Source organism: Propithecus coquereli, unplaced genomic scaffold, assembly GCF_000956105.1.
Source record: "Propithecus coquereli isolate 6110/MARCELLA unplaced genomic scaffold, Pcoq_1.0 Scaffold289, whole genome shotgun sequence".
Classification (NCBI taxonomy): Eukaryota; Metazoa; Chordata; class Mammalia; order Primates; family Indriidae; genus Propithecus; species Propithecus coquereli.
Window position 1 is genome coordinate 461,742 of NW_012148496.1, and position 26,025 is coordinate 487,766.

Sequence of the window (26,025 nt, forward strand, 5' to 3'; positions counted from 1 at the left end):
GAAGCCCTGGCAGGTCAGCAAGCCTAGGTACTTAACTAGGGGTGGCATAAAGGTGGCAACGCTTGCCTGGGCTGGGTGTGAGCCACATCCCAGGTGAGTCATTGGAGGCAAAACAAGCAGCTGGCCCATGTGTTGTCGCCACCTCGTGGCTGGAGAGGGCAAGGCATGTTCTGTTCACCCTCTCGGTCAGCCTTGAGTTCCTCCCCACCCCACACCCTCCCACTCCAAACCTGCTTAAGCAGCACATTCAGTAGGCAGTGCCAGCCAGGAGGAGGCCTACCTGCCACAGCTGCCCTTCTCGTTCAGCCACCTGCTCGCTGCCTTCCCTTTGGGCCTGGCTGTTTTTTCTGTCTGCACTCTTCTTCTACCCTCGCCCAGTAGCAACAAGGAAAGCCAGCGTTTATTGACCTCTTACTATGCACTATGAACTGTTCTAAGTACTGTACATGTGTTAACTCATTTAATCCTCATAAAAGCTAAATTAGGCAGATGCTATTATCATCATCCTCAATTTGCAGGCAGAGAAACAGGCTCAGAGAGATTAAGTCCCTAAGTCCGGTCCCTGGGTTTGTGTTTTTAATCACTACCCTATATTGCCCCCATGTTACTCCCTTTCAGTTTATCAAACAGACCTTTGGCAAACACAAAACTTGGGACTAGAAGTAATGTTGCAGAGCACATACTTGGCTAGAGTATGAGTAGTCGCTTCATTTTCCAACGGGAACAAACCAAAAAATGGCCCAGAGCAGTGGAGTTAGGAGGTACTAGTCACTGAGCAATCTTAAATTCCCACCAGCCTCTCAACTCAGCCTTCCCTGCCTGGGAAGACAGGGTCTTGCCTGGGCTAGAGTGCAGTGGCATCATCATAGCTCACAGCAACCTCAAACTCCTGGCCTCAAGCAATCCTCCTGCCTCAGCCTCCCAAAATGCTAGGATTACAGGTGTGAGCCACCATACCTGGCCTTACTATATCTTCTTTGGAAATGCCAGGACATGGCTCTGTGCTGATGAGGCTATTTGGGGAGCATTGTCATGGATCTATGCAGAGGGACAAGCTTATCAGCCAGTTGGTATGTGAGTCCTCCTGACCTCCTTGTAGGGCTTTGGGGGTGGGGTGGGGAGCTGTCTATTCTTTTGTTTTCCAGAGACCAGGCCTCCCTCCCTGTGGGAGGACAGGGTACCACACAGAAGCACATGATGACAGCACTGTACCCACACAGAACTAGTTTATTCAGTAGCATGGAGAATGAAAAAACAACAACAAAACTCTACCATATTTACAGTAACAATCAAACTGTACAATCTGATGGTTAGTATCAAGTTAGCATCCAGCATCTTTGTATTTTTTTAAGTCAAGTCATCAGTAGTAAAAACCAGTTAAATTTTTAACCCTTTGCAGGAATTGCTGAGGGGAAAGGGCAGGGGGAGAATCCGCGGCAGAAAAGCCAGAGGCCAGCCTTACAAATGAGAAACAGGAACATTTTTTCCCTGTTCGTGGCCTCTTTTTCTAGCCACCTGCTCCAGAAGGAAAGTCAGTGACAAGTCTGGAATACATGCTTAGAATAAATGGTGACTCAGATGAATAGCAGTTGGCAAAACTGAGGAGCGGGGAGGAGAGGTGGGGAGATGACAGCCTGGAGCAAGGGGAAGGGCGTTAGGCCCCCAAGCCAGGGCTGCTGGGACACACCCAACCTGCAATGGCCACATCAGACCCCCGGGACAGGACACGAACCCATCCCAACACAAAAAGCAAATAAATAAATATATATTAACTCTCTCTTCACACGGAGCTGGGATGGAGCGAGGGAGAAAGAGGAACAGGACCTGGTCCTTTGAAGAAGAGAGCCAATTCCAAGAAGGGGTTAAAAATAGAACATATCTCAGAGGCCACAGCAGGTCAGACAAAGTGGCATTTGTCTGATTTTGGGGGTGGGTGAGTGGACACCAGAACCCAAACGTGAGAGCTGTGCTCGAGGCCCCTCAGGGTGGCTGAGCCAGCACTGGCTACTCTCCCTCCCGCCCCCCCCACACAACAGCAAAGAAGCGCAACTGAACACGTGACTGGCCTGCCCCACGTGCGGGGCAGGCAGGAAAAATGAAGCACTTTTGGATCAGCAAACTGAGCAAACACCTGGGCTGCGGCGCGGCCAGAGTCCAGGAAAAGGAGAGGGGCTGGGGCAGCCCTGCCGCCCTGGGGGCACAGGCTCCCCTCAAAAATGTGTTCATGCAGCATTTGGGGGTCCGGGGGCACTGAGTCCTTCTGCCCCCTCACCGGACAGGGCCTTTTCAGTTCCTGGGAGAGGCGGCGCAGGCAGGTGAGGCGCGCCCTTTGCCCTGGCCCCTCGCCATTCTGCGGCCCGCCCGGGTGCAGCCTGCAGGGTTCGACACCCTGGGTGCGCGTGGCTTCGTCCTTTCCTTTTGGTGATGGCAAATGAGGGGCAGGCCCCCCCAAGAGTCCCTCTCCTCCCAGAGGCACAGCAGATGGGAAGCCGAGGAGAGGCTGGGAAGCATCCTGGGAGGTCCTATCCTCTTTGGGAAGGGAAAGGGGAGTCAATTTCCAGCGTATAAAAAAAATTAATCCCTGAAGTCATGAAGAGTGGAGATCTTTTTCTAAAATTCTTTTTTTCCTCTTTTCTGAAAAACTTTGTCTTGGAGATGTTGGCCCCAGGGGTCCAAAGTGCAGTGAGGGGGATGGTGGGGGAGGGAGTTGGCACTAGAAGGCCTTAGGTGGGGCGGGCACCCCGCCCGGCAAGGCCCGGGCTCCTCAGATGGACGTTTCGTCGCTGCTGCTGCGGCAGGCGGTGGGGAGCGGGCAGGATAAAGCACAAGACAGGAGCGGGCATGAGCGCGGCTGGGGAGGGACAGGCCCGCCGGAGGAGCTCGGCCCGGGTTAATGCAGGAAGTTAAAGAAGAGAAATCTGGAGAGGCAGGAAAGGAAAGTGGCAGAAAAGGCAGACAGAGGGTTAGTTGGAACAGAGGAGACAGTGACAGCTTTCACTGGAAGAAGGAAACAGAAAAGCACCCCCAGCTCCCCATCCTCCCTCACTCTGCCCTATGGGCTGCAATGCACAGGCACAGGACAGGGTGGCCCACCCCACAGGGCACCACCGTGTGCAGGCACATCGTAGTAAGGGAGCCGGACCGCGCAGCCCATTCGTCCTCTGACCGCCAACCCGAGTGGCCCGGGGAGGCCTGGGGGCAGCTCTGCGGGCAGCTCTGCAGGGCTGCGCCCTGTCCCGCCCACCCAGCCACACTCACTCGGAGCCTGACGAGTCCTCGTCCACGGTGCCTGCCTTGATGCTCATGGCGATGGGCATGACCCCGTTCAGCTGCTCCTGGAGACTCTGCCGGGGCGGTGGGCGGGGAGGGGGCCCGCCCCGGCTGCCCTCGCTCGCCGAGGAGCCCCGAGAAGACCCAGTGCCCTGCTCCAGGGGCAGCCGTAGGAGGCTGCTCTTCTCACTGATGGTGGGCAGACACTTCTTCTTGAGGATGCCTGTGGAGGGCAGGCGCTGTGACATGTAGGCGGAAGGAGCAGGGGGCCGTCCTAGAAAGCCCAGCAGCCACGGGGCGGGATGTGGGACGTGAGGTTGCTGACTGGGACAGCGTGCAGCTGGGGGTGCCCCACTCACCTTTGTGAGGCTGGGCAGAAGAGCCTGGAAGGGGGCCCAAAGACCCCTCCCGAGACAGGGCATCTCCATTCTCCCGTGGCCGCTCCTCAGGGGCCCTGTTGCCACCACTCTCCTTTGCTGTGGTCCCAAAGTCTCCTGGCCAGGGGGTCTTCCCAGGCCCTGGGCCCCCATCTGGCAGGGAAAGGAAGCAGATGAAGCCCAGAGGGCAGAGGGCTAGGAGAGTCACCACTCCAGCCTTGCTGCCCAAGAACCCCGGGCTCCTGCCCTCCCACTGGCCCAAACGCCACAGGCCCAGTGCTGGCCCACCCTTGGGGGTGCTGTGCAGGGGCAGTCTCTCAGCTCCGGGCCCCAGCAGGCTATCCCAGCCCTGCTCTCCAGGGAAGGCAGCCTCCTGCTCCTCTTCCTCTTCCTCCTCCTCACTGTCTGAGGAGTGGGTGGAGGCATAGGAGCCACTCTGGTCGTCCTCCAAGGACAGGTCACTGTCGGAGTCTGTGTCAGGATCTGGAAAGCCAGGAAGAGATCACAGCCAGCCCACCCACCTCTACCCACCCTCGGCAAAAGCCAGCTGCCCCACTGGGCAGCCAGGGCCTTCCATCCTCACCATGCTGTTGCTCTTGACCTTCTAGGAACAGGCTGCTTGGGTCCCCCAGGCCAGGGGGCCCTTGGCCAGGGTTCAGTGTGGACTCTTCCCTAAGAAGACAAGACCGTGCTGGAGGGGTCAGCTTGGCCCCTGGCCCAGAGTCCCATTCTCTTCTCTCCTCTGGGATCCTGGCTCCTGCCTTGGGTCCCTTACTGCTCCTAATTCAAGCTACCACCCGTATCAGCCACGGTATGTGCTACTCAGCTGCCAGCAGCTGGCTGGCCTGGGTCCAGCAGGCACGGTCCTCTCCTCCCCTCCTCAGCCCTCCCCAGCCCTCCCATCTCCAGGGTTCACCTCAGCAAGAAGGGGATGTAGCTGGGCTGACTCTTGCCCGAGCGGCTGGCGCTGTGCAGAGAGCCGGCTGAGTCTCCATAGGGCTGATACAGCTGCCCATCTGCGTAGGGGCTGGGGCAGTTGTAGGACTAGGCAGGGAACAGAGAAGTCGGTCAGTGGGGGAGCAGGATGGGATCGCCCCAGGCTGGGAAGTGTAATGGTGGAGGGAACCTGCCCTAAGTTTTACCTCCCACATGGCCAGGTCTGAAAGAGGGGGCCCCACGTCTCTGCTGCCCCATATTGGGATCTGGCAGTAGTCACAGCTCCACCTTACTGTCTCTAGCCCCATCTCCCACAAAATCCTACACCCCTCCCAGTCTCCTCCCCAGGCCACACGTACCATTTCGCCACTCCTCCTCCTTCCAGGGAGGGGTGGAGGGACGGAGAAAAGCAAGGAGGACAGTGGGCAAGAGTACAGAGAACACGCTCCTTGGGCCTCCTGCCACCCCCCATGCCCCTCTGCCTCTCCGGCCCCTAGCTCCCTCACCGAGGTCAGGGTGGACTTGGTGGTCAGAGCGGGGTCAGGGCTGGGCTTGCGGCTGCAGGCAAACTTGAGTGCCTTCCGGACCTCCTTGCTGAGCACCACGCAGGAGAGGAAGATGAAGGGGCCCTGGCAGGCAAGAGGCAGCAACAGTCTGAGCATACTCAGGCACCCCACAGCCACGCTTGCCCCTCTCCATGGACCAGGCCAGGTACCTGGATACAATTGCAGGCAGCGAAGAGGTAGTGGAAGAGGAGAGTGTCGCTGTTGACGGAGAGCAGCGCCAGCAGCCACGTGGCACTCAGCAGCAGCAGGACGGCGAAGGAGGGCCGCAGGCCCAAGCTGGGGAGCGGGACAGGCTGTGAGTCTGGCCACGAGGCCTCCCACACTGGTGCCTGCCTACTGCCCAGGCACCCCCAGCCCGTACTCACACAGGGCCTTTCTTCTCAAAGCCCTGCCGCTGAGCAGCGCAGGAGGCCCGGGCCGCCAGGATGTACAGGAAGACACTCATCTAGGCAAAGGAGAGAGGGGATCGCCAGGGGACAGACAGCTTCCACCCCACTGCACGGGGCCCTGCAGCTTCATAGATCCCTTTAGGGTCCTGTTCCTAAAGGGAATCCTGAGGACACCCTCAGTCTGCTCACCCCTAACCCACTTCCTAGCACTTACCGAGACAGCAAAGGCTACCGGGCCAGCAAAACTCCAGATGAGCGTATCGTAGATGGAGAGCCAGCAGAAGTCGGGGTTCCCATAGCCCTCAGGGTCCAAGCCCACGGCTAGACCTGGGAGTGTGGAGACAGCAACAGGGGAAGGGGATCAGGGGTCTGGGAAGCAGGGCTGTAGGCAGGCAGGGAGCATGGAAAAGGGTTCCACCCACCATCTGCCCGTGCCGTCTTCTCCAGGATGGGGACCAGCCCCTGGGTGGGGGCCTCGGGCCTGGGATGGGGTGGGGTACCTGTGATGAAGGCGGGCACGCCCCAGCCCAGCATGTAGTAGAAACGCATGGGGCCGGCGTTGACGTCGCGCACCTCGGTGAGCTCCCGGTACAGGTGCAAGGCCTCCAGCAGAGCCCAGGAGAAGGCGCAGAGGTACAGGAAGTGCAGCAGGATGGCGATGACGGTGCAAGCGAACTGCGGGCCCAGGCCACGCCGGTCAGTGCCCAGGCCACACCCAGAGCTCGGGCTCTGCTTCAGCTCGTGCGGGGGAGCAGGGTCTGGGTGTTGGGAGCTACTTCGGGAAGTCTGGGCCAGAGGGGCCTCTGGGATGCTGGGGGATTCAGGGGCAGCTGGAGAAGAGGAAACCGTGGGCCAGGCGCTGGGCTGGGCTCTTTACCAGCGTTAATGCTGCAGGAGCGGGGATTGCGAGCGGGGGCTGGGGAAGGGATCCCAAGGGAGCCTGAGAGGGCTGGAAGTCGGGGAAGGTCTCTGGGTGGTAGGGGCATCTTACAGGCAGGTCAGCCTGGTTGATTCCTAGGAGGAAGACCAACTGAGCCAAGCCCAGGGCGGCCGTCAGGTTCCGTCGGATGCCATGTTGGTTGGAGCGCAGGGCACGCAGGAGAGTGAGGAAGCAGAAGGTGAGCAGCAGGGCGGCCAAGGTGACCCCTAGAGCCACGTATGTCAGTGTCTTCAGCGGCAGGATCTCCCCGTTCTGCAGGGTGGGTGGCAGGGGGCCAGGGGAATTAGGAAGGGCAGGGCCTGAGCACCCAGCCCAGTGCCCTGGGCTCCCACCCACAGCTCTGCAGCTGTCCCTGGTGGCTCCAACCTCCCGCCGGGACACGTCCATGAGCACAGCGAAGCTTGTCATGTGGTTGCACTGGCAGCTGACATGGCTCTCGTTGCGGAAGACGACTTCGCAACCTCGGGCTGACCAGCCACCTGTGCCGCTGACCCTGCACAGGGAAGGCAGGGTCAGGGAGACAACGACGGTGGGATGCTCAGGGGCTGGGCTTTCGGCCCCAAGCCCTGGGGGTGAAGGCGGCGCAGGCTCACAAGATCGAATGGTTCCAGAAGACACAGATGGGCTTGGTCCGCTCCTCCGTCTCCAGCAGCCGGAACTGCACCGTGACTGGCTTGTCCAGGGCACGGGGCAGCAGCTCCTCATCGTCATGGACGCTGATGCTCACCACGGGCGTGTTGATGACCGGGCGTTTGGGGACTCTGAGGTGGGCAGATGCACAGACTGGGAAACCCTCCCCCAGGCCGCCTCCGTGCCTCAGCACACGCCTGCCAGCCCACGCCCCATCCATCCCTTTCGCCCTAGCCACTGACCTCAGGCTGCGCTTGTCCGGGTCGTAGTTGTGGGGCAGTAGCCCAGCCAGGGTGCGGTAGATGATAACGCTGGCCACGGCCTCACCCTGGCTCAGCTCCGGGTGCCGCCGCTGCCGCCGTGCCAGCTCTTCCAGCTCCTGGGCCTCTCCGGGGCCCGCGGGCCTGACCACGGGCGGCATCTCTGGGAGCAGAATACTGTCACACTCAGCTGGGCCCTGCCCTCTGTGCAGTCTGCACAGATACCCAGGACCTGGCTCTTGGCCCCACTGACCTCTGAAGACAGACTCGGGCAGAATGACTGTCGTCTCAAGGTCCGGGGGCCGCTCCCCACGCAGCGCCTCATATCGGGGCAGCTTGGCCCCAGCGAAGTTCCCCTTGTCCAAGCGCACTACGGAGATGACTAGGGAGGAGGAGGGTCACAGGTTGGACACAGTGAGGAAGGCTGCCCCCTGCATGGCCACCCTTGAGGGGAGCTCTCTCCACAACCCCTCCCCGACCTGGGTGCCAGCCTCACCGATGTTGGGTGTGACAATAGTGAAGGGGCTTAGGTAGGTGTGCCGCATGTTCTGGGCCAGGGCGCTGGCGTAGGCCTCATAGTGCTGGAGCAGCCAGGCGGTGCCACCCTCTGTCTGCTGGATCAGCTCCCAGTGCCGCTGGTTGGCTGCGTCCAGGAGGGCACTGCCCACCCGCAGCAGGTTCTGGGGTGGGCATGGTCACGGTGGGCGTGCTCGCGGCCCACACCTGTCATCCCCGCCCCTAAGCCCCAGCCTGTGCCCAGACCAATCCCCGCTCCCCACCCATCACACCCGTCCCTCAGCATTCACCACCGCCTCCCCCGGGAAGCCCCCTGAGCCACACTGTCCGCCCGGGTCACCGGATACTCTGCCTTTAAGCTTCCTCCCTACTAAATAAGAGCTTCCCAGCCCCTGTGCCTGGACCCACACAGATGTCCTGAGAACTGCTCCTCCCAGCCCTCGGTACGGCGGGCAGGCCTCTGCTCCAGGTCAGACCATGTCCCACATGAGCATTATTCTCTGTGGGCACCTTGATGCAGAAATGGTCAGGAAAGGTGCCCTAAATACCCGCGTGCTGGGCCATGGCTCACGGGATCTCACAGAGGCCTCGCGCCAGGCGGGAACTCCCTGAGAGTGAGGCAGGGTGTGTCCCCACTCTTCCCCGGCTTGCCAGGAGCAGGCTCACTCACCGTGACCCCCACCTAACCAGCCAGCCCAGCCCCCTCCAAGCCCCACCTCGGTGAAGTGCACATCCTGCGTGGCAGACAGCCCGAAGCCCCGCTGGGAGCTCTCGTGGGCCAGCAGCCGCGTGGCCAGCTGGTAGGCCACCTTGACATCACTGCCGAAGTAGCCAGCTGTGTGCTGTGTGGCGTTGCGCAGAAGCAGGGCCAGCTGCTGGGAGCGCCCTGAGTCCAGACCTGACTCGTTCCGCTGCAGCCGCTCAGCCTGGACAGAAAGGGCGGAGGGCAGGGGTCAGCGCAGGGGGGCAGGAATTGGAACTCTGGAGCAAAGGGCCTGGGCAAAGGGGAGAGACGGCCTCTCCAGGTGGGGCCCCAGGAACGCAGAGGCTGGGATTTCAGAATCCCTTTTCTCAAAGATGGGAGTGGGGACCAGAGAGCTCTGGGCGGGCGAGAAGGGAGAGGGAGGAGATGGAGATGAAGGGTCCACTTACAAAGCCCTTCAGCTCTGAGAAGGTGACTGACGTGCAGTTGAAGAGGTTCGGGGGCAGCCAGCCCCTGTGCTCATCACAGTGGCGCACAGCAGTCCCTGAGGGAAGGAAGCCAAGAGGGCTGGACTCGGGGAGACACATAGGACACAGGGAGACACCCCTGAGACCTGGCTGAGGGATTCTGCTGGAGGCCAGCACCTCCTGGACCAGAGGCAGGAGACAAACAAATGAGAGCTGTACCCTCCTAGAGCCCAAGTAAAACAGGAAGACAGGTGTACAGAACACTGGAAACAAAAATCTCTGCGAGACTGGTCTGAGCAGGGCTATGGGAGCATGGGGCATTGGGCCTCCTTGAGCCCCCAGACAGCACTGCCCCTCTCCAGCTACCACCTGTGCTCTCCGCCACTCCCTGCCTATGAATGTTGCTCGTTGCCAATCCAAGGGGCCAGCACCAGCCCCCGTCTTGGAGCTGGGTCCCCTGGGATAGCACCCAACACCCCTACTCCCCAGACTTTCCGGTGGCTTAACTCCAGTACTAGGCGGTGAGCTGAGAATGGAGACCCTGCGTGATTCATCTTTGAAACTCTAGTACCCAGCCCTGTGCGCCTGTGCAAGCACGATGCAGAGTTTTTGGCTTTTTTTTTTTTTTTAGAGATGGGGTCTTGCTCTGTCACCCAGGCTGGAGTGCAGTGGCGTGATCATAGCTCACTGCAACCTCGAACTCCTGGGCTCAAGTAATTCTCCTGCTTCAGCCTCCTGAGAGGCTGGGACTACAGGTACATGCCACCACACCCGGCTAATTTTTCTATTTTTTGTAGAGACAGGGTCTCACTATGTTGCCCAGGCTATTCTCAAACTTCTGGCCTCAAGTGATCCTCCCACCTCAGCTTCCCAAAGTGCTGGGATTACAGGTGCGAGCTACTGCACCCAGCCATTTTTCAGCATTTTTGTTAAGAGTCTGAGACATAGACGTGCCTGGGCCACCTTGGGAGAGGGGAGAACAGTGAGCCAAGAAAGATGGGACATGGAGTCTCTAGGACTTAGAGGCCAGAAAGCAGGGTCCCAGGATCTGCAGCCTGGAGCTTCCTGCCCTCACCACACTGATGGCGGAGGCCACATCCTCAATATCACATCTGGGGCCTCCAGCACCTACCAAAGGAGCCTTTGGGGCAGGGGGCGGCAGCAGGCAGCCCAAAGCGAGTACGGGGCCACCAGATCCCAGCCTCAGTCGCGCGTGGGCAGCTGTCGTAATTCACTGCAGGGAAGAACACACAGTCACCCTGGAGCAGCTACCACTCCGTAGCTCTGCCCTGGGCTCCCCAGCCCGCCTCCAGGCCCCTCAGGCCTTTGACCAGCCCCTCCTGGCTTCCCTGGGACGCTGCGTCCTGGCACACAGTGGGGAGGGCTGCCCACCCATGCCAGGAGCCCCACCTTCACAGCCGTTGGTGGTGACCTCAGCAAAAGGGTTGTCGCAGCGGTCACACTGGCGCCCAATGACACCTGGCTTGCATGGACATTGGCCATCCTCAGGGTCACACACTCGGGACAAAGAGCCTGTGGGGTAGCAGTCACACAGGAGGCAGGTGGGGCTGCCAGGGGGCCGGTAGTGGTTCTCCTGGGAGGGAGGAGGGAGGAAGGATGTCACTGGCTGAGGCTCTCTGCCCTGGATGCTCGTGGATCCTTTCAGCTGTGGCCCTCTAGAGAGAGGCTCCCTGACCTCAGGTCCCGTCAGGAGTGGTATTCAAACTATTTAACGACTGGCAACGATTTGGAGCTGAACCCATTAGTGAGATACCAAGCAATCAGAACAGGCTGCAAACGACCTCCACAGAAGGCCCAGAGCTCACCGGTTACATATTGGTCCTGGGTCCCCCTGCACCCCAGACACACGAAGACAAATAGCCACTTGCCCTGCCCATTAGAGCACAGGCACACAGCCCTCAGCTCTCTGCACGAAGGCCCATCTCTACTGCCTCCCTCTAGGGCCCCAGAGGTGTAGACAGAGGCCCAGGCAGCCATGGTGGAGGCTTGGTTGGGGCTGTCACCTTGCAGTGGCACTCGCCGCTGGTCTTGTTACAGTCTGGGTCGAAGCCTTTGCTGACATCACAGTTACACGGACCACATGTGGGATGTCCCCACCAGCCACGGGGACAAGGCTGGTCAATCCTGCAGAGAGACGCCCAGGCAGGAGTGAGCTCCCTCTGCCACATAGGTTAGCCATGTGTGGCCCTTCTGACACTGGCCATAGGTCAGCAAGGCTTTCGGGGATCTGAGGGACACACTGAAATGAGCTGCAGCAACTGGGACCTGCTGCTATATGCTCTGCTCCACTTACCTCGTCTCACAGTATGGCCCAAGGTAATTTGGGGGACACTCGCAGGTATAGCCGTGGGGGGCACTGGGCTTGCGGGTACACACAGACTGGTGCTCACATGGGTTCAGGTCACATACATTTGTACAGTTGTCACCATAGTAACCTGGGACCACAAGAACCAGAAAGGCTCAATCCTCAGCCTGCCCTGGCACTGTCTTCCCTCCAAACCCACCTTTATCTACTTCCTTCCACTCTGAGCATCAGAGCAGCAGGCTGTGGCTTCGCAGTGCTGGAGACTAAGGCTCAGAGAGGTGGTGTGACCGGCCCCAGGCACTTGCTAACCCGCCCCACGGCCCTGGCTCCCAGCATACCTGGATCACAGCTGCAGGAGTAGCTGTCCCAGTCGTTGCTACAATAGCTGTTGGCAGGACATGGGTTTGAGTCACAGGGGTCTGGCAGGCTACAACCTGGCTCCACGTTGATGCTCTCCCCACGGCTGGGATCCAGACTGCTAATACCCTCGGGCGTCTCGCTTACCCGCACGCCCTGGAGGGACAAGGCCAGTGTTGGCCATCAGTGGAGCTGGGCTCCAGGTGGCGGTGGGGATGGCAGGGCCGGGGAGGATGCTCACCTGCAAACAGCCCCGGAAGCCACGTGCCACGCTGCTGGCTGGCCCAGGCACTCCCCCCACCGTAATGTTGCTCAGGTGTAGCCCATGCAGCCGGGGGCCCAGGTTGCCCTCTGCTCTCTGCTGCCCATAGTCGAAGGACAGGACGGCATGGCCAGGGCCTCCGCTGGCTCCCAGTGCCAGCTGTGCATGGTGCCAGTCGCCGTCATTGGCCCGGCCCGGCTCCAGCCGGAGAGACGAGGCCTGGAGCCCTGTGCCCTCCACACTCAGCACCACATGGCCCTCCCGCAGCTGGCACCAGGAGGACAAAAAGAAGGGTCAGCAGACTGCCTTAGTCACTCTTCTTCCAGCCCACTGTCCCCCTTCCTGGACCAGGAAGCCCGTCCTGCGGCCCTGCTGGGGCCACAGAGGAAAGGGTATTTATTTCCCTCAGGCCCAATAGGTGGCAGCACTGACCTACCAAACGAATCCAGCCACCTCTCTATCCAACCCGCCCCCCCACACACCCAGCCACCTCAGTCCAACCCCCTGGAGGCTACTGCAGCCCGGCCAGGCCAAGGCCTGCCTGCCCCCACCCCTCCCCGCATCACCTGCAGGGTGATGGTGCTGCGCCCCCTGGTGACAGCCTGCAGCAGGACGCCGTCGGCCTGGCGGGTACGGAACATGAGGCTGAGGTGCCAGGGCTGGGAAATGGGTAGTGAGAGGCCATACCAGGCCACCAGGCTGCTACCCAGGAAGTGCTGTGGATTGGCCATTTCTGGGGAGGCAGATAAAGGCAGGCTCTGAAGGGCGGAGCAGCAGAGTGCCCCAGGGGCCATGCTGCCCCGAGTACTGGCTCCACTGGAGGCAGGGCACTGCCTACCTAGCGCCCACTCCCCTCGTCAGCCCTGCCCTCCAGAGCACTGACCTGCCCTGGGCCCGCCCCGCCCTGTGCCCGGGCCTGCCTCTGACTGGGCCCTTTGTCTCCCGTGCTGCCCTCTCGGGGCTCTGCCCAAACACGCTCTTCCACCCACAGCCGAGCTCAGCTGAGCCCTGCCCACTGCCTGCCCCGGCCCTGCCAGTGTTCCCAGACTGTTGACAGCACCCAGACCTCAGCCACTGATGGCTGCCTCTCCTACCCTGGGCACAGCTCTTGCCCCCAAAGCCCAGGGGGCACTCGCAGCTGAATGTGTCCCACTGGTTCACGCAGGTGCCCCCATTATGGCAAGTGTTGCTGTCACACACGTTCTTCTTGGCGGGGCATCCTGGAATGGAGAGAAGGGGGTTCAGTGGCCCCAGGCTGGGGCTCCAAAGAGAAAACCTGTGGCAGTAGCTAGAGAGGGCTTTGAGATCCCCTATTCTGGTATCCGCACACCAGGCACGGCCTCTGTCTCTGGGCTCCCAGCCTTGTCCCACTCCTAGACCCCATACCAGGCACGGTGCCATTGTTGGCAATGAAGTCGGCCATGTCCACATGCCGGCTGTCCACCTGCAGGTTCCTCATGCAGCCCACGAAGTGCCGCATTCGGACAGGGAAGCTCTCGGGCAGGTCAGGCACCCCGCCCAGCAGCAGGGGGCCCGTCAGATCCAGGGACCTGGAGGAGCAGAAAGGGAAGGAGGTGGCCACGAGGGAGGTTGGGAGCTTCTGGCTCTCCTCTTTGCCTATGCCCTGGCACCAGGCCAGGGAGAGGAAGGGCCTAGGCAGGAGTCCAAGGGGCCCTGCGGAGTAGCAGCAGGGTAGGAGAGTCACCTCCGACCTGGAGCTGCCCTTGTTTCATGCCCACGCCCTCCCCAGACCGCCCCACAAGGCCTTGCTCTAATTTCCCAATCCTGACCCCTCCCCAAGACGGAGCAGGGCCTAAGGGACCCAAGGTGAGGGAGGGCCCCCATCTAGCTTGGTTCCCACATCGGAGCCCCCTCAAGCCCGACCTCTCCACCTCCCCTCCCGGCCTGGCCCCGTGCCTTCTCCCACCCCCAGGCCCTTTCCCCTGCTCACTTCTTGCTGCCACCCTGGGTGCCCTGTGCAGCACAGGAGTAGTTGCCCAGCACAGCCCCGAAGCGTAGGGCCACCCCTGTGTCACAGCCATCCACGGTCACCACGGCCACCTTCTGCTCGGATGGGCCCTGCGGGAGCCCTGTCTGACCCAACAGTGGCTGTGGACAGGCAAGAGCAGAGAAGGGAAAGAGTGGGCAGGAAGCCCACTAGGTTCATGGGCCAGCACACCTGTCGCACCTTTGTGTGCACCCACACAACGTGTGAACGTGTGTACGGACGTGAATTATGTGCTTAACCACCTTCCTCAGTGTCCACCTGAGTCTGCGCCTGCCTAATGGAACAGGGGGCGTGGAGCACTGCCCAGTGCGGTGGGAATGCCCCAGCAAAGTGGCAGTCCCCACCCACCTTCCTCTCCGCTACAAGTGCCACAACCAGCCCCCCGAAGGCAGCCACCCAGGTCTGGGCGAGCACCTGAGCCAAGAACAAAACCCTCCAACCCCTCTGTCCCCTCCCATACCTACCTTATTGTAGTACTTCAGCTGTACCGTGTGCCACTGGCCATCACTGACCCCTCCGGGCACAAATGGGGACACAGTGGTGGTCGACTCCCCTGGGGAAAAGACCAGGTGAGCTGGGACACCAGAGGAGGGCGGGGAATGGCAGGGGTGGGGGGTGTTCGTGATCGGGGCCGGGCCCAGGTTTGGCGGGGCTGGGGATCAGGGCTGCGACACGGGCCTTTGGAAGATGGGCAAGGACGTGGGCACCCGGGATCACCTGCAGAGAAGGTGAGCTGGACCTGCTCCTGGATCACCTCGAGGGCCACAAAGTCATGCTTCTCGTTGAAGCGCCCATTGTACAACAGCAGCCCGTCACGCTCCTTTGTGGCAAACCTGAGCAGGAGTCGGGGACGGGGGCAGGGAATGGTGCACCCACCCGGATGCTAGCACCCCGGCCACCTCACCAGCACCCAGTCCTACCCAGGACCCTCCAGGGGGCTGACGCCTTGGCCAAGACTATGGGCCATGGGGCTAGAATGTGGAAGATGGGCCCAAATGACAACCCTGGCATCCGGGCTTCCCACCCTGGAGGCGGGTGGGAGGAGTGACAGGCAGCCCCTGGCAGGCAAGGAAGGTCTGCTGGCAAAGTGCACAGGCAACCCCCAGAGCGGACCTGGCTCTGCCAGCGACCCGCGCCCAGCACCGTCGCTGCCTGACCTCCCACTTTATCCCAGGACGGGGGCACCCCAGACTCCCACCAGGTCCCCTCCCCCATCCCAGCACCCAGCCACTCACGAGAGGGCCAGGGTGAAGTGGAAGCGCTGGCGCAGGCCACGAAAGGTGATGAAGGAGCGGGCGGGGAAGCTGCGCGTGGTCACCTGGCAGTAGGGCTTCTCGAAGTCTCCAGATGGGCAGTCGCACTTGAAACCGCCCACTAGCAGGTTGACACAGGTGCCCCCATTCTTGCAGACACCCGGGGTGCAACGGCCTGAGCGGGCACTCACCTCACAGTGCTCACCTGGGCAAGAGGAAAGGCGAGTGAATACCAAGCACCCGAGGAGCGCAAGGGGAAGTGCAACCCCCCAGTGATATCCCCTATGGCCTCTTGTGACCCCTGTAATGCTCCCAAACTCCCCTGGGCAGCCCCGCTTCCTCTCGTGTGCCCATCGTCTCTGGATCCACAAAGCCCAGCCCTTCCCGGGTGCTCTGTCCGGCCTACTACGCCATTCTCACAACTCCCCACACGGCTCCCCTGCGAGTTCCTTGCAGCTCCCAGTCGCTTTCCTACCCCTATTTTGGCTTCATGAGTATAGGCCTGCCGGGACCCCTGGTTGTGAGGCCCAGATCCCAGTAGCCTTCAGCATCCTGCTGCCCAGCAATCTTGGGGATGCTCTGGCCCCCTGCAGGAGTCAATGTGCATGGAGGGGAAGGGCCTGCAGGACAGCATGAGGGCTGTGCCAGCCCCTCACTTCGCCCCCACCCCACTGCTGCTTTTGTCCCTGTCAGGCACCAAGATCAGTTTTCCTCCCTGGGGATGGGACCAGCTTCCACTCGGATTTGTTGGGGTTATGGGGGGCAGGGGAGAGAAGCTGGGTCCTCCCAGGAATCAGGCAGAGAACTCCCACCCTGAGCCCCGGGGTCCTGACTGAGGACCTCTGTGCCCGTGGGAGATGCTGAGAGGGTGGGGAACTGAACCCTGGGAGCAGGTAAGGATTCAGTGGAAGAGAGGAAAATCCCAGCGACATCAGATGGGAAAATCCAGCCTTTTCTCTCCCTCCCCATTCCCAGATTCTAGAGATAGGTTCTCGGCTCCTGTGCCTAGTGACTGGCTCTTGTTTCCATAGAAACTGTTGTTCGCCTACTATAAGCAACCCCCTCTATCCTCCTGGACAAAGACTCTCCTCCCCTCCCCCAAGCCCACCCCTCCCTCCCTCCCACCCTCAGCAGCAGCAGAGAGGAGTCAAGGCTGGCAAGTTCTGGTCAGAAAGATGCAGCAGGGCAGGGAGTGGGGCCTGCCTCCTGGGGCTGGCAGAGCCAGTGGGCGTGGCTGGGGAGGACGGGGAGCAGAGCTGAGGCATCTAGGGAGGAAGAGCACATGGGAAGGGGGCAGCGAACGTCCTGAGAAGCAGGAGCTTGAAGGGAGGGGTGAGGGGCACAGAGCAGAGGCAGTGGGGTCCCAGAGAGAGGCCGGGACAGGACGTGTAAAGGCCTCGGATCACAGGCCAAGAGGGAGGCCTCCTAGCCAGGACCCTCTGTGACCAGCACCGGGCAGGAGTGCAGCCATTCTGAGCAGGCCTATCTCGAAACCCAAACCCCTCCAGTTTCCCAGCTCTTATGTGCCTTCACCTGAACACCTGGGGAGAAAAGTGCTCGCTGCAGGCCAGAAACGTAATTCAATCAGCAGCTGGGGAGACCAGGTTCTAGGCCTAGCCTCATCTTTAATCAAGCTGCGAGATGAGACCTAGAGCAAGTCACCCAAGCTCAGCGTTCCCTTAAATCAAAGCCCACACTTTGCAAGGGCCAGTTCTTTCCATGTATCAAATTAATCCTCACAACCAGCTTACAATCTAAGTAGGTTCACTATCTTCATGTTAAATTACCGAGGCCCAGAGAGGTTAGGTAACTTGCTCAAGGTCACACAGCTACTGGTGGCAAAGCTGGGACACACATCCAAGCAGACTGGCTCTGGCGCTAGCACTGACCTCAATTACTGCCGCTAGCTGTGTGTCTGTGTAGTGAGGAGAGGCTCCTTGCTCTGACTTCCTCCGCGGGTTGTTGTCAAAGAGCAAGTGCGATTTACGAATGCCCAGTGTAACTGTGCCTTACTCCGGAAAGAAACGCGGCGGGCCCTGTCACTTAGCTTGATTCGTGCTTGAGACACAGAGTCTCCCTGGGCTCACCCGTGTAGCCGTCGCGGCACAGGCAGGTGTAGCCGCCCTCGCGGCTGCGGCAGCGCCCGTGGGGGCCACAGGGCCGCGAGTAGCAGAGGTCCACCTCGGTCTCGCAGTAGTCGCCCGTGAAGCCGGGCGGGCAGCGGCAGCGCAGTCCCCCGACGGGGTGGATGGGCCGGAAGAGCACCGAGGAGGAGGCGATGAAGGGCGCGGACGAGTCAAAGCGCAGCACCGACACGCAGCGCATGTAGTTCTCGCAGGGCTCGCGCAAGCAGATGTTGTCGTCGAAGGGCAGCACGCGCTGCGCCGAGATGGCCGTCAGGAGGCTGCGGTTAAGATACAGGCGCTCCTGCAGGTCCTCGGAGGGCAAGAAGGGCGGCCCGCCCCCGGGCCCGGGTGGCTGGCCCACCGACAGGCTCACGTTGAGGATGTGGCCGCCGGGGGCGTCAGTGTCCCGCTGCACGTTGAAGACTACCACGTGGTCCGGGGGTGTGGCCAGCGTGGCCGCCACGGCCTGGATGAAGAGGCCGAGCAGTGGCGACAGGAAGCGCTCAGGGGACATATCCTCCAGGCGCAGCGTGATGCTGTGCGTGAGCATCTCGTCAGTGATGATGGTGACTCGCAGCGCGCACTGGGCCGACACGCTGTGCACGCCATCTGCGGAGAGGCGACACGGGTCAGGACCCGGCCTGGGGTGGGCCCTGTGCAGAGCACGCGGAGGACGGAGCCAGTGGGCTGAAGTTCAGCCGCTCACGCCGGCACCACGCACCAAGAAAAGGCTCTTTTCTAACTGGCAGAAAGGTGCCCAGAGAGGTCTGTCACCTGTAGGTAAGTCACTCGTTGAGGGATCAGCCTCTATAAGCGCTTAAGGGGATGAGGTTTTCGGAAGTTCTCTTTGCATACTTCCCCAAAGCCTTCTCTTGTGAAGCATGGCACACCTTTCAGTGTCTGTGCATCTTTCCCCACCCGAGCCCTGGTCCTGCTCCCTCATACCAGAGTCGGAGCTTCCGGTACAGGAACCCTACTTCCTCTTTTTCTTCTCCACAGGGCCCAGAGCACCATGAGAGACCCACAAAAATCATCGCCCTGCGCCCTCAGCCTCTATACCTCAACACTAGGAGAATCCTGACCCTGGCTGTGCTCCCAACTCCCCCACTGTGGCGGGTGGGGGGAGGGAACTGGGTCAGTGGGCCACCCAGCCCCCTCCCACTGAGTCGGGAGCTGCTTGGGCACAGGCCCACTATCTCCATGGCAACGCCAGGCACAAAGCATTCTTCCTGCCCAACTTTCCCCACTGTTGTGGGTAGCCTGGGGGGCCCCACCCCGGGAAATCCAGCTGAGCCACCTTAACTGGTGGCAGCACCACCCACTGCCCCATGCTGGAGACAGGGCGAGTGGGGGTGGGGGAACTGGGGGCAGAGATGGAAGGGCCTGGGCAGCTCTCCGCCCGAGACCCCAGGGCCCCACTAGGCCAGTCTCTTCTCTGGCCGTAGGGCCCTGAGCTTCTTCTCGTCACCCACTTGGCTCACCCTATGAGACCCAAATGCCTGCCATACCCCAGACAGACTCACTTATTAACGGCTAAGTACTAACACACACTCACTGGCGTCTCACTCCACCCACACATCCTAACCTCAGAAATACCACACACACCCGAATGCACAAACACACCGGAATGGATTCTTAGCTCAAAAATGAAAGCTGGGAGCCAAGGGGAGGAGGAAATAGCTCGGCAGGGCCATGAAGGATGCTCGTATTTTTATTTACTACAATGCCTTACACATAGTAGGTATTCAGGAAACACCGAGATGTAGATGGGAATCTATCCAGTCTCCACAGAGAAGAAATGGTCTTGAAAACACAGCAGAAGGGGCCCCAACTAGATATAAAACAGGAACGCTCACCCTAGCAGGCATGGGCAGGAGCCAGCGTCCTGGGGTGGGGTGGGAGTAGGAGAGGGATGTGGGAACAGATTCTGCGTCTGTGTCATACCCACTTGAGGTGGCTGAATACCCCGGCCGCGGCGCAGCTGAGCCTGGGAAGGCTGCAGGCAGACACCCATCCCAGCCGCCCTCGGCCCGCTGCCCGCCTGCTCTCACGGCTCTCCCCAGCACGCCTGCTTGTCATCGCCCACGTCTGCTCCTCCCACTCTCGTCTTGAAGCCGCCGCACAGGCTGTTCCTCCCTATCTAGTGTACCCAGACACCAGTCCACAGTCCTCCGAGCCTTCTAACCTGCCCTAAGCTCGCCTGCTCCAGGAAGCCTGCCCAGATTTCTGACCTCCTTTCAGGCCTCCGGGCGCTCAGGTACAGTGCTGGCCCAGGCTCTGTGTCCCTGGTGCCTCTGCCCAATGATTCCTTGATGGGATACTCTCCTCAGGCAGAAAGCAGCCCAAGACTCCACACACAGTGCTCCTAACTGATTGGGGAGGAGAGGGGGCAGTCAAGGCCAATGAGCAAGAGAAACTTTGCCACCCTTATCCCTGGGAACAAACACTCCTCCCTGTGTCCCCCTCCACTGTCTCAGGCGCCGCCTGTGCCCCTCTCCCAGCATGTCTCTGTTGCTTCCCATCTGGTCCCCCATCTGTGGCCACCTGCCCCTCTGCTATTGTCCCCACCCTCAACAGTCAACCCACTGCTCTCTCGCTTCTTTGTCCCTCTCACCTCCCTTGACCTAGGTCACCCCTCAGGTGCCAAGGCAGGGTGGGAATAGGGGTGGGGGTGGACTGCCTGAGGTGTCTTCCGGAATAGAAAAGAAAGAGTTGGGATGGCCTCTGACCCCAGGGAACACCACCTGTGCCCAGAGCTCAGCCAGCCACACCTGGAGAAGTGCCAGGTCCCAGACCATGGCAGGAGCGGCCTCCCACTCTCTTCCCCGGCACGTGTGCCAGTGAAGGCTGGAGGCCTGGAGGGGCTCTGCTGTTCTGAGAGTTGCCCAGGCCATGGACAGGAGCCCCTGTGTGTCCTAGCGGAGGGAGAAGGAGGCAAGGGGAATTCGGGCTCCAGGAGCGCCATCAGCCCAAGCTGGGGCAGCTGCGGCCACGGGGAAGAGAGAGGGGGAAGACACAGAGGCACCAACACAGAGGCCAAACAGGGAAGACAAAGGCCCAGGAAGAGAGCCAGCAATGGGGAGAGGAGGAGAGAGACACGCAGGAGCCGGGGGAGAGGGCCATGGGGAGAGGCAGTGCTGAAGGGCCCCACATGGGCAGGGGCGGGAAAGAAAGAAGAGACAAAGAACAAGAGAAAGAAAACAAAGGGGCAGTGGGAGTCAGTTCCCCCTCACCCCAGCCTCCCTGAACTCTGGGGTTGCCGTGGTGACTGCCTCCAGGGGTCAGGGCCGTGGGAGAGGGTGGGGCCTGGGCCGGAGGGCCAGCGGGCTGCCCTGGGTGCTGCCCCAGCCTTCCCCTCTAGTCTAGGGAAGCCCAGGCCTGGGGCTCTGCGGACGCCCAGGAGGAGACCAGAGGCTGGGTGAGGGCCCTCCTCTGCGCCCATCCCCAGTGCCTGCCACACTCACCTATGGCAGGCTGGGGGTGGGGACAAGAGGGAGAGGCCCTTCCCCTCCACGCCCTTCCCACAGTCTCAGGTGCCCCGGCACAGAGAGCACGCACTTGGCAGACAGGAACTCCAGCCTCCCACTTCCTCCTCCTGGAGGGGACACTGAAGCGCCAACAAGCACAGAGCCTTGTCCACAGCCTCTAAAAGCTCACACTCCCTGGTTCCCATGGCCAGGGAGGGGCGGGGCAAGAGAAGCATCTGTGCAGCAAGGACCATACCTGGGGAGGGGACTGCAGCCACACCCTGAGTCTCCCAGACTCCCTGGTGGGGGCCTGCCACGCTCTTCTTTCCCCCTTCCCTGAGGTGTCTGAAGGCTGCCTGGAGCAGGGGTGCCTGACGCATCCCTAGGGGTGTGGCTAACAGTGGGGCCCCTCATGAGGGTCTCAGTTGTTCCCAGGCTTGGGGAAGGCATCAGCACCTTGGGTCTGGTCCCTTCCTTGCTGCTACCTCTCACTCCCACAGCTGATGAAAAAACCAAAAAACCAGAATGCCACCACCACTCCTCCGACTCTCCCCCCCAACCCTGCTGTCCAGGGAGTCTGCAGGCTGAGCGCTTGGCCAAGCAGCAGGAATGCCACAATGTGGGTCCTGTCAGGGCTCCCACACCCCTGGGACTGTTCTCTCCCCATTGGAGCAGGTGCCTTGGGGTCTCTGCCCTCAAAGCCCAGCAGTCCCCTGGCTCATCCTGGTCCCCACAACCCTCCATTCCCTGAGCCTGGGCTGCTCATAGCCAGCAAGGAAGGCCTGGCACCCTAAGAACGGCCCATGGGCGGCAAGGGGCCCAGAAGGCCTCAGCCTGCCCCTGGCTTCACCGCAGCCCCTCCCCCACACCAGACCCCAACCATGGCCTCTGACAGTGGGGTCTGTTTGGACAGAGACAATGAGTTCTGGCCTCACTTCCTGCGGGAGCTCTGAAGGGGGAGCCAGGCCAGGCTCTTTCTGCCTGGAGGGAAAAGAATGTGCTAGACAAAGTCCACAGCCGATTCTGCGGCTGAGCCGAAGGGGCCAGAAGTGGACTGCAGGGTCCTGACCCCTTGGCAGGCAACCCTGTGCCCCCACGGCCCTCAGCTCCGCCGGAGGCTGCATGAGATCACAGGAATGCCCTGCTGGGGAGTGCAGGGTGCCGAGGGGCCGCAGCCCTCTCCACCCCTCCCCCGGCTCTCCCGGCCCGGCTCTTCCACACGCGCCTTTTTTCACAATTCTTGGCAGCCATAGCCAGAGCAGCCTCACACTTCCCCCACCAGGTCACAGGCTGGTAGACAGGGGGCAGCCAACCGAAGCAGCCCAGCCCTGCCTGGGACAGCAGGCGGGGCCAGGGTCAGCTGCCGGGATTCCTGGGGCTTCTTCCCAAGCTGGTTCTTACCCCCTCACCCCTGTGCCAGAGAGGTGGGTCAGCAGCTGCTTTTTGGGTGGCTCCTACCGCCCGTGGCTGCCCAGGCCCGCCCCAGGGGCTAGCCCCACCCCAAAGCCACCTGGGCCCTTCCTTACCTGACACCAGCACGCTCATGACGGCCTCCAGAGGCCGGTTGTTGTCCAGCGCCCGGCTCAGCCTCAGCTCTCCCGTGGAGGCATTGAGCAGGACCAGGCTGAGTTCATTGCCCCGCTCAAAGCTGTAAGTCAGGCTATCTGAGATGTCAGGGTCATGGGCAGGCACTCTGCCGATGGCACCCCCGGGGAAGCTGCTCGAGCGGTTGGTGACATAGTTGTTGAAAAGGATCTCAAAGTTGCCCAGCACTGGCGGGTTGTCATTGCGGTCAAGGAGGCGGACGTGCACCGTAGCCCGGCTCACCAGAGGCGCCGACGTGGCCTGGATGACCAGGATATATTCGGGCCGGTCCTCGTAGTCTAAGTCTACCAGGGCTGTTAGCTCCCCGGAGAAGATGTCCAGCTGGAAGACCTCGGGGATGTTGCCCTCCACGATCTGGTACATGATCTGCGCATTGGTGCCTTCGTCGGGGTCAGTGGCCGTGACCCGGGCCACGGCCAGCCCGATGGGGCTGTTCTCTTCCACAAACACATCAAACTCGTCCTGCTCAAAGACAGGTGGATTGTCATTCACATCCAACACAGTGACTGCCACTTCCATGGGCGTGCGGGCTGGGGGCATCCCCTTGTCCACCGCATATGCCCGCAAGAGGTACTGGGCCACATTCTCGCGATCTAGCCTTCGCAGTGTTCGCACAATGCCTGACGTGGACTCCACGATAAAGTCACCGTCTCCATCATCGCCTCCTTGAAAGGTGTAGAAGACCCTGCCATTAAGGCCAGAATCACGATCGGTGGCTGAGATCTGCAGGACACTGGTGAAGGGGGGCACGTCTTCATAGACGCTGCCCTGGTAGGAGTCCCGCAGGAACTGAGGGGCATTGTCATTCACGTCGTTTACCAGGATCTCCAGGTAGGTGGTGTCAGACTTCTGGGGAATGCCATTGTCCCGAGCAGTGATGGCCAGGGTATAAGACACCTGGTCTTCATAGTCCAGCTCAGCCTGGGTGGTGACAGCTCCCGTGTCTGCATCAATGCGGAACTGGGGGATGCTGTCCTCCATAAAGTAGGTGATGCGGGCGTTCTCACCTGTGTCCTCATCCGTGGCACTGATCAGCACCACCGTGGTGCCTGCTGGCCGGTCCTCATTAACATTCACGGTATAGTGGGAGCTCTGAAAGACGGGACGATGGGTGTTGGCGTCAGTGACATTCACCACGATCTGCGCTGTGTCCTGCCTCGTGCCATCAGAGGCAGTAACAGCCAGCACATACTGACGCTCAAGTTTGTAGTCCAGTGGCAGGGCGAGGGATACCAGCCCACCACCACTTTGACTGGTGATGGAGAAGCGGTTGCGGGTGTTGCCGCTGGTGATCTGGTAGGTGATGACACTGTGGGCGTCACGGTCCACAGCTGACACCGTCACCACACTGGTGCCCACAGCTGCATCCTCATTGAGCCGAACTGTGTACTCTGGTTGGGTAAAGGTCGGGTTGTTGTCATTGACATCCAGGATGGTCACACTGACACTGGCTGAGGCAGTGAGCGCTGGGGTGCCATGGTCTCGGGCTTCTACCCCAAAGCTGTAGAAATCAACCTCCTCCCGGTCCAGCTCAGCAGCCACAGAGATCCAGCCCGTGCCATTGTTGATGGTGAAGGGGAAGTCATGCCCAACCCCTGCAAGGCGGTATTCCAGGCGGGCATTGTCACCAGCATCAGCGTCAATGGCCTGGACGTGGAGAACCAGGTAGCCTAAGGGGACACTCTCCAGGACAGTAGCCTGGAAGGGGGTGCTGACGAAGATAGGCGCATTGTCATTGATATCCAGGACCTGCACTGTCACCAAGCCAGAGACGTTGGAGAGTGGGGGGCGGCCGCCATCCTGTGCCCGCACTCGCAGTGTGTACTCCTTGGTCGTCTCATAGTCAAGAGGACTCACCACATCCAGAGCCCCAGTCTGGGCGTCCAGATAAAACTGTCCCCGAGCATTGCCACTCATGATGCTGTAGTGCACCAGGGCATTGCTGCCCTTGTCTCGATCTGAGGCTGTGACCCGGAGTACTGGAGCCCCTGGGGTCACATCCTCCCGAACCTGGACCACATAGCGCTTCTCACTAAACTGGGGGGCATTGTCATTGTCATCCTCCACGGATAGGAAAACAGCAGCAGTGGCACTCCGTGGGCCCGGGTCCCGACCCTGGTCACTTGCCTCCACCGTCAACTGGTAGGATTCCACCTCTTCTCGATCCACAGGGCCACGGGTCCGGATAACCCCAGAGCGAGGGTCAATCTCAAAGACTTCAGAGGTGCTGCCCCCAGGCCCCTCCAGCAGGCGGTACAGAATGTTGGCATTGGGAGGGGCGTCACCGTCTGTGGCCCTGACAGTGAGTACCTCATAGCCAACCTCCAGGTTCTCCCTGAGGCTCTCCTTGTACTCCTGCTGCTCAAAAACGGGGTCATGATCATTGGTGTCAGTAACCAAGATGGTGAGTGTGGCCAGGGCACTTCGTCGGGGCATGCCGTGGTCCTGCGCCGTGACCCTAAAGACGTGGGTGCTCTTGGTCTCTCGGTCCAGCTCCTCAGCTGTGGTTACAGCACCAGTGATTGGATCCAGGGAGAAGAAATGGTTGGAGCGGCTATCGAAGAGAGCATCCATGGTGTACTCAAGCCGACCTGCCTCACCCTCATCTGGGTCAATGGCCCGCAGGGATGCAACAGGAGTACCTGCTGGCTGGTTTTCCGGCACTGTGGCCTGGTAGCTTGGGGGCTGGAACTGGGGGGCTGTATTTACGTTCCTTTTCCGACGCCCCCCTGTGGACTCTTCTAGTGACCCTACCCCTGTCCTGAGCCCTGGGGCCTGTGCCAGCTTGCAGGACTGGCATCTGAGCCGTGGGGCCTTTAAGCATGGGTGCTCCTGGGGCAGAGTGAGTTTGCCCTGTGGGGAAAGGTGGCCTCCAATGCCCAGGAGGCGACAGCTCCAGGGGCAGCCTTCAGGGGCTGGTGGCAGGGGGATATGGGCCCCGGATTCTGGACACCAGACCCTCAGGCCATCGTGGTGGGGCACCAGGTGGCCAGTCAGCTCAGTCCCCGAATCCCTGCAGCGGCTGGTGTAGAGCCAGAGGTTCGAGGCTGAGGCTGGACAGAGCCAGCCCACCGGGGTGCAGGCCCCCGAGGAGCCGCGTCCCCCAGACCCCAAGGAACGACAGGGCCCCACTTGGTCTCCCAGTAGTGACGGCAGCAGCAGCAGCAGCAGCAGCAGCGGCGGCAGCGGCGTTGGGAGGGGGACGCCGGTGGCCGGGCTCCGCATCTCTCCCCGCTCCCGGCCGGCCGGGTCAACAGCGGCGGCGGCTCCTCCGGCTTCTGCGGGCCCCAAAGCGCCTCATGCCCGGGCCGAGGCGCCGGTCCCCGGGGCCACCAGTACGCCCAGCGGGGCCTGCGCCTAGATGGCTCGGCGGGGCCCCGCGCTGCGCTCCAAGACGCGCCCGGGCGCCCGCCGCTCGCAGAGCCGGGCCCACTCCCGGGTCCCCCTGACCGCCGCGGGTGCCGCCGCGCCTCCACCTGTGCTCCAGGCACTCGCCGCCAGCGGCCTTGCCGGGCCCCCGGCCCCCTCCGCCCTGTGGGGTCGCCCACCTGCGCCCGCGTAGCTGCG

At 61.2% G+C, this 26,025-nt stretch overlaps 2 protein-coding genes across 3 annotated transcripts in view; one reads left to right on the forward strand and one right to left on the reverse strand.

Moving 5' to 3' along the window:
* MYBPHL (myosin binding protein H-like) overlaps positions 1-8,128 on the forward strand; it is a 30,435-nt gene extending 22,307 nt beyond the window's left edge. For both annotated transcript variants that reach the window (XM_012648523.1, XM_012648524.1), the window contains exon 9: positions 8,118-8,128. The gene's annotated coding sequence lies outside the window, so the exon portion shown is untranslated. The remainder of the gene's footprint in view (positions 1-8,117) is intronic.
* Positions 1,207-25,732, reverse strand: CELSR2 (cadherin, EGF LAG seven-pass G-type receptor 2). Its single transcript, XM_012648522.1, has 34 exons — positions 22,380-25,732; positions 17,348-17,995; positions 15,243-15,465; positions 14,725-14,840; positions 14,472-14,560; positions 13,951-14,108; positions 13,386-13,549; positions 13,094-13,219; positions 12,566-12,732; positions 11,979-12,266; positions 11,719-11,893; positions 11,369-11,510; positions 11,079-11,199; positions 10,465-10,648; positions 10,187-10,288; positions 9,037-9,131; positions 8,601-8,810; positions 7,865-8,048; positions 7,622-7,750; positions 7,351-7,531; positions 7,072-7,239; positions 6,845-6,971; positions 6,530-6,730; positions 6,039-6,213; positions 5,753-5,865; positions 5,515-5,594; positions 5,299-5,425; positions 5,090-5,212; positions 4,564-4,691; positions 4,231-4,319; positions 3,936-4,130; positions 3,630-3,800; positions 3,259-3,493; positions 1,207-2,918 (listed from the first exon to the last, which is right to left on the reverse strand). Exons 1-34 carry the CDS (start codon positions 25,681-25,683, stop codon positions 2,891-2,893), a joined length of 8,766 nt encoding a protein of 2,921 aa, XP_012503976.1. The 5' UTR covers positions 25,684-25,732; the 3' UTR covers positions 1,207-2,890.
* Positions 25,733-26,025: the final 293 nt, after the last annotated feature.